The following is a 15,965-nucleotide window of genomic DNA, read 5'->3' as shown; positions in this document are numbered from 1 at the left end:
AAATCATCATGCTTATCATCATGCAAATCCTGTGTATCATGCTTTGGAGAAGAAGAGACTGAGAGAGTCTCCTTTTCCCGAATCTCTTGCATCTCTGCCTGCACTTGAGAAAAGAGTCGCAACATCTCTTCCATGTATCAACCGTTCATTGCTTTTCTTGCTTTGGTCTCTCGATCAAATTCTGCTTTTCTTTCTTCGGCTTCCAAGCGCACTTGTTCGTGCTCACGCTCTATAGCTTCCATTCTTTCTTTGTGTTCTGCCTTTCTCCGAACTATGCTCAAGGGTTCCTTTTACTTACGGAAGGGAGAGCCTTCCGTTCCTTTAGTGAGAGAGTGCAATGGACACAAACAAAGTGAATGGACACTGTGAATGGAAGTGCATGAGACTGAGAGATAGAGAGAGAAAAGAATACAAGACCAGAGATGATATAAAACCCTCCTCCAAAGGCCCCACTCTCTATGGCGAGAGTGGTCTACTTATGATTGCACAAATCTCTACAATGCTTGGACTTGCCGACAATGTCGACGACGATGAGGACGACGACGAGACGGGTTGAAATTTGAAAACTCTAAGGGCTGAAATCTGCAAATCTTTATCTGTTGAATTCTGACTCTATGTCGGGGACGATGTCGATGGCGATTGCAACCACGACGCGTTGAAAACGCAAATGCTGAAATCTGCGTTTTTCGGGCTGAATCTGTAAACCTTGCGGAATCTGATCGTGCGGCGAGGATCTACTGCTGCGGGAAGGTGAGATCTGCGTGATTCGGGACTTCTTTTGCGATGTCTGACTGTTGAAAACTGAAAACGCTTGTCGATGGGCTGATTCTGTCACAAAGATCTGCAAAAACGCTGAGATTGATCTGCAAACCAAAAACGGTGGGACTGAAAACTGACCTTGCGGGGAAAACTGCTAACGCTAGGAAATCTGTTGTGTTGCGGTGGGAATCTGCTAACGCTAGGGCTGATCTGCTGTCGACTGTCGTCGGGAATCTGCAACAAGTGCAAAAACGCTGGCTGATCTGGGTTCTTGATGCAAAACGCTAGCCTCGCTGCTGTGTAGCAAAAACGCTAGGCCTTGCTGGGGTTTCCTACTGAGAAGGTGCCTGTTGAACCGAAGCTCCTGTTGCCTCTTCTGCCAGAAAGTGCTAACTCTGGTTTGCTTATATACAAATTTACTCAATTTGCCCTACCTACTTCCCAACAAAAGTCACTTAAAATAATAAGTGAAAAATGTCAAAAATAGGGAAAATAGGTCAAATACACTGGAAAATTCCCCTGAAAGATTCTGATGGATTCTGCTGGGAATGCTTATGATCATGCTGTGTGCAACCGGAGGAATGCATCTACTCTAAGTGTCTAGACATGCACGGTCTGCGAACAGACTCACAAGAGTACCAGATCACTTCCTATTCTAGACTGACTTGACTGAACTTAACCCTAGTTATGTTGTAGCTTGTCCACGGACACATAGGGTTGGATGTGTCACGTGACAAGATTTCTAGCTGACCAGGTAGTCTTTTCCTCCCTTAGCTTCTTTAGCTCAGTTTGGGCATGCTGAAGTTCCTCTTGAAGTTGTGTTGTATTAGCACTGGCGGTAGAAGTCTGAGCATCCATCATTTGACCAATGGCATTCACTATTGTGTTCCAACCAGGCTAAATAGCTGTTGCACACCCTTGAGTGATGACATCAGGACAATTTTGATCCATCTCATAGGCTGTCACCAGAAAGGGATATGGCAAAGCAACTCTATCCAATTTCTTTATAGCTAGCCTTCCCTTCAGGGGTGCTGTCTACAACCTCTGCAGCCGGTCCAACTTCACCATTGATAAATTGATGGTCTCTGGTATTGAGCCACTGTCAGATGCCTGGTTATTCGCTTCAGTTTGGTTGCTTGTATAGACTGGTTGATCTGCAGGTTTTTCCTTTTCCTGCGTACTCTGCTTAGTAGGAGTATCAGTGCCAGCTCATTTCTGAGTTCTGGCTTTGAACCCCTTGATCAGTTCAGTGTTCTGGGCTTCTTAGCAGCAGAGCTAGTGGCCGTGTCGGCACTAGGGCGTTTCTCCCCTTTGCCTGTGTCATCAAAGGGCTTTGTTGGACTTTCCTTTCTCTGTGACGTCAAGTTTGATGACACTTTGACTTTGAACCTTTTGCGCTTATAAAAGTAGCTTTGATTTTAAAAGCCGTTTTTGGGTGTGCTTTTGGAGCCGTGCCTATAAGAGAGAGGACAACCATACTTGGCCATGCGAAGCTGCCTCTGAGATAGCCCATGCCTTTACACGAGCCATTAGATTTGGCCAAAGCACGGATCAGACCCAAAGACTGCGACTCTCTGATGACTCAGAGGAGAGCGTGGCTCTTCAAGTAAACTGCGCTTCAGTATAATGAAATAAAGAAATCGCGAAGGGTAGCCTAGTTGAGGGGCCAATGCTTCTCAAACTCCGCCACGCCGTGTCTCTTGTCTACTACTATGTGGTGTTCTCTCTTTCAGTCCAGTTCGATATAGTTGTGGTCTCGCTAGTGGCCTGTCGGTCACAATTCTCAGCTTCACCATTGAATGAAAATCTAAGATAAGAAACGGAAACAGATAAAAGCTTCATATGCAGGTACCTATATTGATTGTAGTCGGCTGATATAGCAGTGATAGCGGCTCGTTTCACATTGTCAGGTGCAGGAAAATCAGGAAATCCTGAAAGTTCTCTCTCTCTCTCTCTCTCTCTCTCTCTCTCTCTCTCTCTCTCTCACACACACACACACACACACAAGCACACATATTGCATCGTCACCTTCTGCAAGGTTGATGGCGTTGCGCTCCTGTGCGAGGCGCGACAACTGCTGGATGGGTGAAGGCTTAAACGAAGAAGTGCGACGAGCTAGCAGGGACTGAGCCATTTCCATCCTATGCTGCTATCTTACTGCTAGTCATAGGATTAAAAATTGCCCTCTTATAGATGGAAGGGGAATAAGTAGATTCGTTTTTTTTTAAAGCCACAATTTGCAAAAATCTTGAGCAAGTTTCCCTAAATGAAGCTGAGAGCTGTTGTCTCACATGTTGTCTCTCTCTCTTCCCCGCGCGTGGTGACAATACCCCGATGATGGTTCTCTCTTTCTTTCTCTAGAATCCTCTTTCAAAGGCGGCGAGCGATGGCTCTCGCAGGCCTTAGGTACAGCTCTCGTGAGCAATCGGCAAGAGTGCGAAGGAGATCACGCAGGGGCAATACTCTCTCTCTCTCGCTCTCTCTCTCTCTCTCTCAACCTACACAGCTTAGGAGAGCGTGTTGCATGCAGTCTCTCTCTCACTCTAATTGCAACGCTCCGTGTCGCGCGGGCACAACTTGTAGAGAAAGGCTAACTCTCTCTCTCTCTCTCTCACACACACACGGGTCGTGACCTAGAGAAGAGGGAAATGGTGCATAGGAGAAAAGGAAAAGGGGGGGGGGTTAGCTTATAACTGGAGGGAGTATGTTGAGAAAAGGGAAGGAGGTGGCTAGCAAGCACGGCAGGCCTGGGCTAGGAGCAAGGTGAGGGCGTGCGACAGAGCGGTGTGAGCAGAGGGAGACCAAGAAGACACGTGGGGGAGGGAGGGGGGTCTGTGATGTGGGTTTTTTTAAAGGGGGTTGGGGGAGAGAATACTGGGGCATCATTTCATAAAGAAATTCAATTTCTTTACTAGTGTGCCAAAATATGGAGTATGGAGTATGTCCCAACGTCTTTTTTAAAGAAAGCAATAGGGGAATTTGTGACAAATGCTCATTGCGGAGTTGAAAAAAAAAAAGAATGGGAATGAAGCGTAGCTTGCAAGTGTCGCATATATGAGGCGAGGAGAAGGCCAGCAAGGTTGTGCGAGGCAGTGGAAGATCTTGCCATGTGAGGGAAAGACCAGCAAAGGGAGGCCACTGCCTTGGAGCTGATGTGGAGCGCAGAGGAGATTTGTTCTAAAATTAATGGCTTGCTGCAATAATCAGCTTGTTGCGTTAGCTGATCTAGTCAGGTAATGAGTTTACGGCTGAGGGTTCGTGACGGTCTCAGTTTAGATTCTCATCCTAACCTTTTAAAGCATAAGACAAATGGTAAGGTTGGAAGGGTGGGAGCCAAGAGGAATCCGGTGTAGAAATGAATATAATTAAAAAGGGGAGTATGTTAATAGATATAAGTGTATCAACAAGGTATGAGCACATTCAATTGTTGGCATCTACTCAACGGGAGATTTTAAACACAACCCAACGAGTAGGAAATGGGAGGGCTTATATTAGAGTATTTGGGTTTGCAAGTCCACTGCAAGAGATGGGAAACAGCCACTTAAGTTGAAAAAGCATATCGCAAACTACCTTGAAGGTAACGGCCTCATCATCATACAAAAAATAAGAAGATTGGGATGTCCTTACCGATAGAGAATGGTTGTTCATGCTTCAACCTTGAATGATTTTAAGGAGACTTTGCCCACTATCGTGTTCTATTCTACCAAGCAATCTCTCATACATTTGCAATTAACAACATTAAAATTTATACAAGTGCCAAGAGAGCTCGTCACACTAGTATATGGATTAATATGCTACTCAAAGGTTTGCCAAACTTACATGTAGGTTGATCTACAAATTCTTTAAGAAGCAATCAAGCTCTACTTTACAAATCCAAATGCTCATGTAGATTGGGCATGCTTCCATGGAGACGACATCCCTTCAAACTTTCAATGGATCATCATGGGAGTTGAGTGGTAGGACGGCAACCCATGGTGTTCCCTTTGTACAATGCAAAGGGAGAAAATTTTACATGATGCAAGGAGGTCCGCCCTATTTGGATCTGATGTCATCACTTGGAGATAAACCTTGATTAGCTTGGATAGGTGTATAGTATTCATAAGAGGTCTTAAGGTGACTACCATTTGGGAAATAACAAACTCCAAAATGCACGACGGATTAGTAGGTGCATGAAGTGAAAGAGTAGTCATGAAGAGTTTGATTAGTGTAGCATGTAACTTGGTTAAGTTAAGCAGTAGTAGTCTAAGATTAGGAACTACTGCAATCCTAAGAAGAGGATAAGTAAAATGAAAGCATGACCTTTGCGTGCTATATCGTTCCAAATACTTATAAAAATCAATCCTTTTGCATTTTCTAGAAAAATACGCAAATACATCCCATAGAATAAATGTTTTTTAGTTAGATGGGACTAAATAGCTCACCCAAACAAACTGCTTCGGATACATTAGTGATGCTACAATTTTTATGAATGTGTGCAATTACCCACATTTCAAAACTAGCTATGTTGATTGCGCCATGAATAGTTGTTGTATCATTTTTATGCGGCATTTCAAAGTCAATTTGATTGCCTACAACATCCATTTTAGCAAAGCATGCAAATACTCCTCTCTCTACCTTGATAGTAGTAAGTAACGTGTAATAGGTACAAAACATGGATGACAAGCTGTCATTATTCATCTACTTGCATTGCAAAACTATGTTCCACTTCCCTTTGATGTGATCTCTTTTTTTGTTTAACCCGTTTCTAATGCCTCGCCTTGCATTGCATGTTCCATACACCATATGTCTCTTATAAAGTGCGAAGCTAGATGCTGGCCCGTCCTACGTATTCTACAGTAGAAAACCTTCTGCCTTTGAAGGGGAGAATTCTCTCTCTCTCTCTCTCTCTCTCTCTCTCTCTCTCTCTCTCTCTCTCTCTCTCTCTCTCTCTCTCTCACACACACACACACACACACACACACACACACACACGCACACACGTAATATGTTTCGACTTTGAATCTGCTCATAGAATATCTCAGAACCTAGCCCTCTACCATGGAACCACCATCTATTGAGGCCTCTTACTATATACCCACTTGGCTCTTACTCTATACCCACTTGGCTTTCTATTTAAAACCACATGTAATTTGTTCCTCTTTGAGTGAATTCATAGAATCTCTCAAAACACACATACACATGTCATATGACCTACTTTGAACGTAGTCAAAGCTACTCTCAAAACCTGGCCCTCTACCACTGAGTAGCCAGATACTAAAATACTAAAGCCACTTATCGCATACCTACTTGACCTTATTATCTAGCACAACAAGGTTAACAAAATACCCTATCTTCTTAGTTTACTTTCCTACTACCAAGGTCCACACACGCACATACACACATGCCAATAACTATTTGAAACTTCCACCTAGGCATTGTTTGCACCTTTGGCTTACTTGGCCATGGAAACAACCCCTTGGCTCTTTTCTCAAATTTTCACGCATGCCTTGGATAACCCCTAAATTGGCTGTGTGTGGAGGCCATCATCAATTTAAAACCCCACTACTTTTTGCATGGCTTAGTACTCCACCACCGTGGGCTTACTGCCCCCAATACCCTACAGTTTCTGTTAAAGAAGGCTCCACCATAACCTCACCCTACACATGAGGGGCCATGGCCTTAAAAGAGGTTTCCTTCTTTGATTTTTGGTTTCACACTCTCTTGAAGGCTCTTAATGCTTTAGAGTGGACATCTATAACACGTGGATTTCTCTTTTAACACATGTCTTCCACTCTCTAACATCTTTTTTCTTTTGCTCTGATGGTGGCAAGTATAATAGGAGGAATCCTTACTCTAAGTGCCTAGGCATCTCCATCCAAGTTTGTCTGATTTCAAAACACCCCCTGCCTCTACTCTCTTGTACCTCTAAACCATATCAGAATTGAAATGCTTTTTCATCTTTGCTTCTTGTTGCATCTTTTCTAATTATAAGTGAAGCCGGGAGAATTTATGTTTGACAACCTACACACACACACACACACACACACACTAGTGGTGGTAGTGATATTCTCTTATCACCTACCATCTTTAACCTTTGATGTTTACTCGGCTTGCACTTTTTAATGATTGGCTTCAGGATAATAATGCTAGAGGATGGTATGCTGATCTTTTGGCTTTGGGTTATGATGGGAGCTTACCTGCTCCACCTTTTATTGTGCAAGGACTGCTTCTATGTATAAAGGAGCCAACCTTTAATTCCACTTAACGGGATTCTAACAAGGGAGCACTTGCTCTAGATGATTCAATTGAGCTCTTAGTCCTTGTCCAGTTGGACATACTTGCTTGGTTTAATATCTATGCTCTGTCTAGGGAGAATCTTGCTGCTGCAGTCACTCGGCTCATGAATATTGCTACAAATCTGCACACAATCCAGGATGATAATGTCAGAGAACATAGGGAATGTCTTGAGAAATCCCCCCACATCATGAAAAAGTTCATGGAACTGATTACATGGTAAAATGTTGTGCAATGATCCTTCGCTTAGGCAAAGGAAAAAGCATCTGCTGCACAGGAAGCCCCTTCTTTATCTTTGTCCCCCCCAACCACTACTACAAACATTAATACCAGATGGGTTGGATGAAGATGAAATTGCTATTACTACTCAGAACATCTCTGTCAGCCCCTCTCTTGGCATTGCTAAGAAGTCCTTTAAGACCTATACAAATCCTTATATCCTTGCTAGGCTTCTTGAAGTTTACCTAGGGGATGCCAATCACAAGCCTTGGCCTCTTGGGAACTTTGCCCTCCTTTCACCTCTTACATAAGGATTATTACTCACTTTGATCAATGAGAGGGAGAAGGAAGCACTAAAGATTGGGTTGCACAACAGATTTTACAAAACAAATACTCTACCATTATTGAGTCTTATTTGTTGGCTTTGTCCCTTCACTATGGGCAGTTTTGAAACTTAGTCATGCAATGCTAATGTGGGGTGTCTGCTTGGTGTCAAAGGACTCATTAGCACCACAAGGAGAGATTCTAACTACACTACACAAATCTGGAATGTGCATAGGCCCTTCATCAAGTGTGGATGTGAACATGTGGGAGAAGGTGATTTCTGCAAGGATGCCAATATTCTTTGGTTTGATCATGCCCTTTGGATGATCATGCATAATCTGTCAACCTTTTCCATGCTGCCTTCCCAAAGAAATACATGCTAACCTTCCTTTGTTGGGTAGCTATTGAAGCTCAAGAGGCCCTAAAAGCCCTCCTATTTCATGTCTACTATAGGGAGAAATTAAAAGATGTAGTCAAACAGCTTGCACTTTTTGGACAGTTTCATGCTCCTACCATCAACTTGACTGAAGTGGATACCTTCACTAGTATGGCCGGCCGCCTCCGGCGGCCTCTCTCTCTCTCTCTCTCTCTCTCTCTCTCTCTCTCTCTCTCTCTCTCTCTCTCTCTCTCTCTCTCTCTCTCTCTCTCTCTCTCTCTCTCTCTCTCTCTCTCTCTCTCTCTCTCTCTCTCTCGCACAGTCGTCAGGTCGCATGAGCTCTCTCTCCCCCCCCCCCCCCCCCCACCTCCACCGACCCACCCACAAAAATCACAATCTCTCCCTCTCACTGATGAAGGACGCTAATCCTAACCTCGATATATTGATGTAGACAAATACAATGTCGAAACTACAGGTTTCAAGTCACTTATAAACACCCAAGTCCCCCTATTCTATAGGCGAAGGTCCAATACCGATCATCGTCATCATCACCTACGATGACATCGAAGTATTGTAGGTTGTGCATACAGAATCAACCACTTTTAGATCTCTCTCTCTCTCTCTCTCTCTCTCTCTCTCTCTCTCTCTCTCTCTCTCTCTCTCTCTCTCTCTCTCTCTCTCTCTCTCTCTCTCTCTCTCTCTCTCTCTCCCTCCATCAAAGCACTGGAAGCAGTGTTCGGGAAAAATGTGTCTCAGCTTAATATCGTGTCGTTTTCAATTTCAAAAATGTCAATTGACGGCAAGGGGAAAGGGACAAATTTCGACCCAAAATAGTGTAAAAAACTGAAGAAAATTACCTAATTTTAAAAAAGTTCCTCTTGACAAAATTGAGGAAAGGAATTTTGCATGTTTGGATAAATGATTTTTCCTGAGCACTGGATTCCGCACTCTGGAATTTCTCTCTCTCTCTCTCTCTCTCTCTCTCTCTCTCTCTCTCTCTCTCTCTCTCTCTCTCTCTCTCCTCTCTCTCTCTCTCTCTCTCTCTCTCTCTCTCTCTCTCTCTCTCTCTCTCTCTCTCTATCAAAACACTGGAAGCAGTCTTCGGGAAAAACATCGTGCCATTTTCAATTTCAAAAATGTCGATTGAGGGCAAGGGGAAAGGGACAAATTCCGACCCAAAATAGAGAAAAATAGTGAAAAAAACTGAAGAAAATTACCTCATTTAAAAATAGTTCCTCTTAAAAAATTATAGATAGATAGATTACCTTTGAAATTTCTCATAGGTAGATTTGCCAAGTTATTAGAAAAAAGTTTTTTTCAAGCACTGGATCTACGTGTTGACTGAAGGCGGAGCCAGGTCCCAGGAGCCCTCACGCTCGCACGTGCTGACACAGAGACGCAGCCGCGGCGGAGCCCCAAGTTCCAACATCTCTCTCTCTCTCTCTCTCTCTCTCTCTCTCTCTCTCTCTCTCTCTCTCTCTCTCTCTCTCTCTCTCTCTCTCTCTCTCTCTCTCTCTCTCTCTCTCTCTCTCTCTCTCTCTCTCTCGCACTGGCCCGGGGGGTTGGGCCGGCTGTGGGTGCAGGGCTGCACCAGGTGTTCTCTCCCTCTCTCTCTCTATATATATCTCACAACGCTGTCCTGTCTCGCCGTTTTTGCAGGGCACACAGATGGACAATTCTCCTGTTGCCACGTGTCGGGGAGGGAGCCAGAATCCCTCCCCCTTTTATACTAGTATAGATTATAAAGGTCATATTCCCTAATAGGGAATTGGTCAATGATGGCAAAACCCCAAAGAAATCAAGAGTGGATCCCCATAGGTCAAACAGAGGAAGGGGTAGGCAATTGGGCAATAACAGGCTTTCTCACTCTGCCCCACCCCCTAACTTGAATTGGAATGCATCCTCTTCTATGGATTCTGTTGGCAGTTGTATGACCCCCCCTACTACCAATACACCTTGCTTCCCTATTAGGCTTGGCCAACCTTTTGAAACCTGCAGTGGTCGCGTTAGACAAGCCTTCACACATAGCTGTCTACCTAGTGCTAAATCTCTTCTCTACAATTAACCTCTATTCAGTTCTGCAAGTAAAAAAGGATGTTACTGAAAGACTGTCTCTAGTCCCTTAGAAAAAGCAGTTGGGTAGGATATTTTCCAGTGTTACTTACTGCAATCCTCTAATGGATTTTCCTTGTCTCAAGTCCTTTTTTGGTTTGTTCTTTTTTGGCTTGAACTTTAGGCTATCACCTTTATGGGAAGCCTACATGTTTACTTGCAACTTTAACCCTTCCTTAAAATTGGTACTTTGTAATCAAAAGGATGTTGTGTTTACTTCATCTAGTTCTCCTACATGCTATTGTCTACCCTCGAACCCTAGCTTTGTGCCCAAATTGGGACATGTGCTTATTGAAGTAAATTGCCTAAGTATTTCTTCGATGGTAAAGATGATTATTCAATATGGGCCGAATCATATCCCATCATTTACTCCTAACATGGAGGATTCTTTTCTTGAAATGTTTACTGTGATGGAGAAGATTTTGGTTAAAAAGATTGTCTGCCACCCCCCCCCCCCCCCCTCCTTTGTTTGGTAACTACAACATTAGGCATGTTTTTAAAATATTGTCGAGCCTGGTTTCCTAAAAAATATGCCTACACCCCTAACATTGATATAAATGTCATTTTTCATTCTCTCAGAAGTAGATTCTTAATCACGTGTATTGACAAGGCCCCTAATAACCCACTTTTTATTTGCAAGGCCTTCACCCACACTAAGATATTAAAAGTCCTAATTTCACCAAATGTACAGAGGACCCCACTACTATTGTAGATGCTATGCTTAAAAGGATGTGCTTACCCAACTCCTTACCCCTCCCATTCTTGATGACTTGTTACAATATTCATGAAAAAAGTTTCAGATGGCTTACATGTGGAGCTAATAGTGCTTGTTTTGAGTTATTCTTACTTATGGCTTGCTTGCTAAGAACTTGTCTCCCTTTGTTGAAAGACATACATGTGGAGCTAATAGTGCTTGTTTTGAGTTATTCTTACTTATGGCTTGCTTGCTAAGAACTTGTCTCCCTTTGTTGAAAGACAGAGCAAGCATGCTCCACATACATGTGGAGCTAATAGTGCTTGTTTTGAGTTATTCTTACTTATGGCTTGCTTGCTAAGAACTTGTCTCCCTTTGTTGAAAGACAGAGCAAGCATGCTTAACCAAAAGGCACTACTCTACCATGACATCAAGCTCCATTCTTGGTGGATAGTTATTCCATTTAATGCATTCACAACCTCCCAAAAGAAGCCTCCTTCCCTATTCTCAGCAGACTTTACGAAATGTTATGAGACCATCTCTCACTATGGTGAATTTGGGTTAATTCCCCTCATGATTGACCTTATCTCATGGGCTCTTAGATCTACTACTTTTGAGTTTATTTCTTTCAAGAGTTTCCCCTCTTCTTGCCAACAAGGGGTCCAGTCCAAAAATGGGTTTTCTTTCCAACTTGAGGATGTGATTGAAATCAATACTTGGTTATTAAACCATATGTACATTCAATGTTACCAAACCTTCTACAAACAAACAAATGGAATCCCAATGGGATTAGCATGCTCACCCATGTGGTGTAATCTGTACCTTCATGCCCTTGAGTATAATTACTTTAAAGAAATGCTATTGTCTCCTGTCAATAAGGAGAGATAGGTAGATCTTGCCTACCCTTTCAGATATTTTGATGATATCCTTTTGATAGACTGCAGAAACCTTGAATTTTTTCTTGAAAAGAGAATTTACCCTCCTGAACTCATTATTGAAGGAAAAAGGCTACTAGTACTACTTTTAATAACCTCATGTTGTCTATTCAACAAGGGATGCTCTTTAAATTTCTAGCCAAAAAAGAAGAACTTTTACCTTGTGTTCCTATCAGATACAATCATAGAGCTAGCAATATGCCTAACAATTGGGCCCATAAAGTAATCCTCTCCCAACTGAAACATATCCTCTTTTGCAATAGCAACTCGAAAGATGCTAGTAAAGATATCCAGCATTTGGTAAATGCCTTTTGTGCAAAGGGTTTTGAAAGGGAAAAATTGTGGAGACTAGTAAGGCATACCCTACTTGGGTTTAAATCCTCCCCCTATAGATGTAATCCTCAAGAAGTCTTGGTAAATTTGTGTCTCTTGGTGTTGGGCACTAGGACCCCTGAGAGGGGCCCTAGTACCCCCTCTCAGGCCCTAATGTGGGTGTGGATGGAGTGATCTTAACACCATGCCAATAACTACTTGAAACTTCCACTTAGGCATTGTTTGCACCTTTGGCTTACTTGGCCATGGAAACAACCCCTTGCCTCTTTTTTCAAATTTTCACACATGCCTTGGATAACCCCTACATTGGACTTGTGTGGAGACCATCATTGAAAAACCCCACTACTTTTTGTATGGCTTAGTACTTCACCATCGTGGGATTAATGCACCCACTACCCTACGATTTCTATTGAAGAAGGGCTCCACCATATCCTCACCCTTCACATGAGGGACCATGGCCTTAAAAGATGCGTCCTTCTTTGATTTGGTGCAACATGAGACATACTACCTCACAGTGGTAGTGCATGATATCAAAAGCTTACAATTCTCTGAACAGATTCTTGGTCCCTATTCATGCATGCACCTTAAGTCGGCTATGGAGGGCTCTACTCAGGTGTTTGGTTTCACACTCTCTTGAAGGTTCTTAATGCTTTGTGCTTAGAGTGGACATCTACAACACGTGGATTTCTCTTTTAACACCTATCTTCCACTGTCTAACATACTTTTTTTGGGCTATGATGTGGCAGGTAGAATAGAAGGAATTTTTGCTCTAAGTGCCTAGGCATCTCCATCCAAGTTTGTCTGATTTCAAAACACCCCCTGCCTCTACTATTTTGTACTTCTAAACCTTATCAGAATTGAAACGTTTTTTCATCTCTACTTCTTGTTGCATCTTTTCTAATTATAAGTGAAGCTTGGAGAATTTACATTTGATAACCCACCCACACACACACACATGGTACTTTCATATGTGCCTTACTACTTTGAGAATGGATATTTGTTGATATTTAACACTACATGGATGGTAGGTATAAGTTAAAAAGGTTTTAAGTAGGACACGAATAACAACTGATAGGTTTTCTGACACCTGTAATATGTATTCAAGTCTAACAAATAGGTTGTCTTGTTTTCATGGATGCACGTGACGACTCTATCTTTACTTAGGATCTTTTTGGCTAAGGTGATGTCCATCATTGTCGAACCTAGCCTCTTTCACTTCTGAATAAGTTGTTCTTGACTAACTTATGTACAATACACTAGAATCATACCTCATTCTCACTATGATGTACAAAAATGGATCAAAGATTGAGTTGTTTTTGTGCTAATCATTGTCCTTTATCTAAAGCCAGTTGTCTTTTGAACTGTTATATTCTTTTGTGTATAAGTATAATTCTAAAAATAGCAACACACATACACACACAAAATTTTGTGTTCTAAACTAAAGAACATACTTAATTTTTTCTCATAAATTCATTTCGTATCACCTATCTTCAAGGCCATATACCACTACCAAACTCAATATATTAAATTCACAAAAATAAAACTCCTTCTTATGTTCTAAACACATTCCCTAAATAGTAAAACTAGACTCTTACAACTCACAACATATTAAAAAATAATTTATCGGAATCTGATTGTCTACCATCCAACCGTCCTCTACCAAGACCACTTAATAAAGATACAGACACATTCCTTCCTCTACAGATACATTCCTTCCACACTGGAACTTTTTCTCCTCTTTGATCTTAGATATTTGTGAAATCAAATTAAAAAACCCCTAAACTCTCAAACATTGATGGTACTGATTACTTACCCATACTATGTTTTTTAGTCATTCTCTTGGTTTACTATGACATTATGAGACCTTCCCTAGATGCTTTCTCTTTATGGAATGATGGCTTTAGACAACTTTGGCATAGTTGACAATAAATGTAATGAATACCTAGATACTAACCCTTTTTGAATAACATAATGCTATGACACATTTTATGCAATGAAAGGATGTTCTATTTATCAAGACAAGGAATTTGAGGTTTCTTCTACGAAGACTTCATAGAAAATGAAAAAAGTAGATCATATCCACAATGAGTCGGAGGCAGGCACCTAGTTAATTATTGTAATACACGCTAGACTTCTAGTATTGAATCTCATCATATTTTCAATACAGCTTTTATTTTTCTATGACGAGTTTTGATGTTTTGTACAATAGAAATTGCTTACATAGTGCTTTGTTGTGGATTATTTGATGAGATTCAATGTTTTATTCACTATGACAAGCATGTCTTCTTAGATGGAGCGTGAATCTCTTACAAATTTGGGTTTCATTCTTTAAACTGTCTTTGTATGCAATGTTGGACACTAAAATCTAGCCTTCCATATGCAAGCCCAAATGTAGGTTTCACTGAACTATAGTACATGAAAGGGAACCAAACTAATTAGGTAAGTAGACAAGACCTAATAGAACATTCCAATGGTTTCAAACCAATGCATGGATAAAAATTAATTATTAATAGAAAACTAATTTCAGCATGTTGATTTCAATGTCTCATACACTCTATTCTTTGGAGCTCGATCCTCTCTTAGGCTCAGAATCAAAACAGATACATAAAACAAGTACAATGAGCTAAAATAACAAGAATATTGGCCAAACTAATGACACACAAACTTCACAAAAAACTTACATTAATTCAAAGAGCTTTCACCTGTGCTCGCAGTGCAAGTCACCGAATTGCAATAGCACTTCGTACAAGGGAGGATACAAGCACAAGAAGCAAAAAGAGAGACAACGGTACTCAAACCAACTGCACATCACTTTCATTATCAAAACTTATCAAGAACTTTAAAAGGGTTGGCTTTTATGCCTTAACCAAAGGTCAAAAGGGCTTTTTAGTCAAATCTGACAATCTAGTTGCCAAACGCAAATCAAATACAAAATGGAAGCCCGTGGCCTTAATTTCCCATATACATACGTAAAAATCAATAAATTACATAAGTGATTGCAACAAAACTAACCCCAAACCGTGGAGTCCACTTTTATAAGTGAAGCTAAAATTACAACTTAGCTACTCTAGATTTGGATTTTAGTGACTTGTTAGCTATTGCTACTAACAAAATTTAATCATTCAATCCATAAGGTGATAATGGTTTTGATAAAATATTTATTGATTACTGACATAGTAGGAAAGTATTGTAGTCTGCAAGCTTTCTCATGATGAGTCCAAGTTAAAATTCCTCCTTCAACAATATTCTATGTTCATTCATGTGAAAACTAATGTATGACTGCTACTTGAAAATGCTACATATGTTGATGATACAAACAAGATCCATGATGATTCAACATGGATTCCTCTTCTAGCTCATCACTGACAACCTTGATAAAGAATGTTCAAAAGATGGCTCCCTTCCTCTCCTTTAATAAAGGAGAAAAAAGGTATTTTTTGCAGCTTAAAATGATAGTCTTTCAACACAAAGTGATCTCAATAGTCAGTCAAGCCACTACCCTTGTACTCCTACTAGTCTATGTCAATGACCAAAACTATACCCACAGAGGTCAAAAGAGTGCCTCAATTTTTGGAAAAAAAATAAAATTTAAAAATATAATTATCCTATTTTTTGGAATCTAATGATCTTTCCTATACTTTTTCCTAGAACCCAACCCTTGGTCCCCATTTGGGCCATCAAAAGATCATTACTACCGAGTACCAAGTACACATATCCACGTTTTCAACCATCCATTTAGCGGTTCATGGTCAGCATCTATCAACATTGTCAGGGTCATCGTCATTAGTATTCAACTATGCGGATCAATGTTTTTAGCATTCAATAGTATCCCTGGCATTAACACCCGTAGTACCATAATCAGCCCTTAGATCAGCATCATCTACTAGTGTTTTTGCTATTCATCTACATCATCATTGAGCCTTCAACATTTCAGGATTGA

General features: G+C 41.2%; 1 protein-coding gene across 1 annotated transcript in view; it reads right to left on the bottom strand.

Moving 5' to 3' along the window:
• The window catches only part of LOC147418579 (uncharacterized), a 69,879-nt gene extending 66,424 nt beyond the window's left edge, over nucleotides 1-3,455 (bottom strand). Inside the window, exons 1-2 of the mRNA XM_086507360.1 lie at nucleotides 2,788-3,455; nucleotides 2,612-2,690 (exon numbers count right to left, since the gene is read on the bottom strand). Of these exons, the coding sequence (XP_086363486.1) occupies nucleotides 2,612-2,690; nucleotides 2,788-2,899 (191 nt within the window). The 5' untranslated portion in view covers nucleotides 2,900-3,455. The remainder of the gene's footprint in view (nucleotides 1-2,611; nucleotides 2,691-2,787) is intronic.
• Nucleotides 3,456-15,965: the final 12,510 nt, after the last annotated feature.

Source organism: Adiantum capillus-veneris, chromosome 30, assembly GCF_014529385.1.
Source record: "Adiantum capillus-veneris isolate H3 chromosome 30, ASM1452938v2, whole genome shotgun sequence".
Lineage (NCBI taxonomy): Eukaryota > Viridiplantae > Streptophyta > Polypodiopsida > Polypodiales > Pteridaceae > Adiantum > Adiantum capillus-veneris.
Note: the sequence above shows the minus strand (reverse complement) of the source record. Positions and strands in the feature narration are given on the sequence as shown.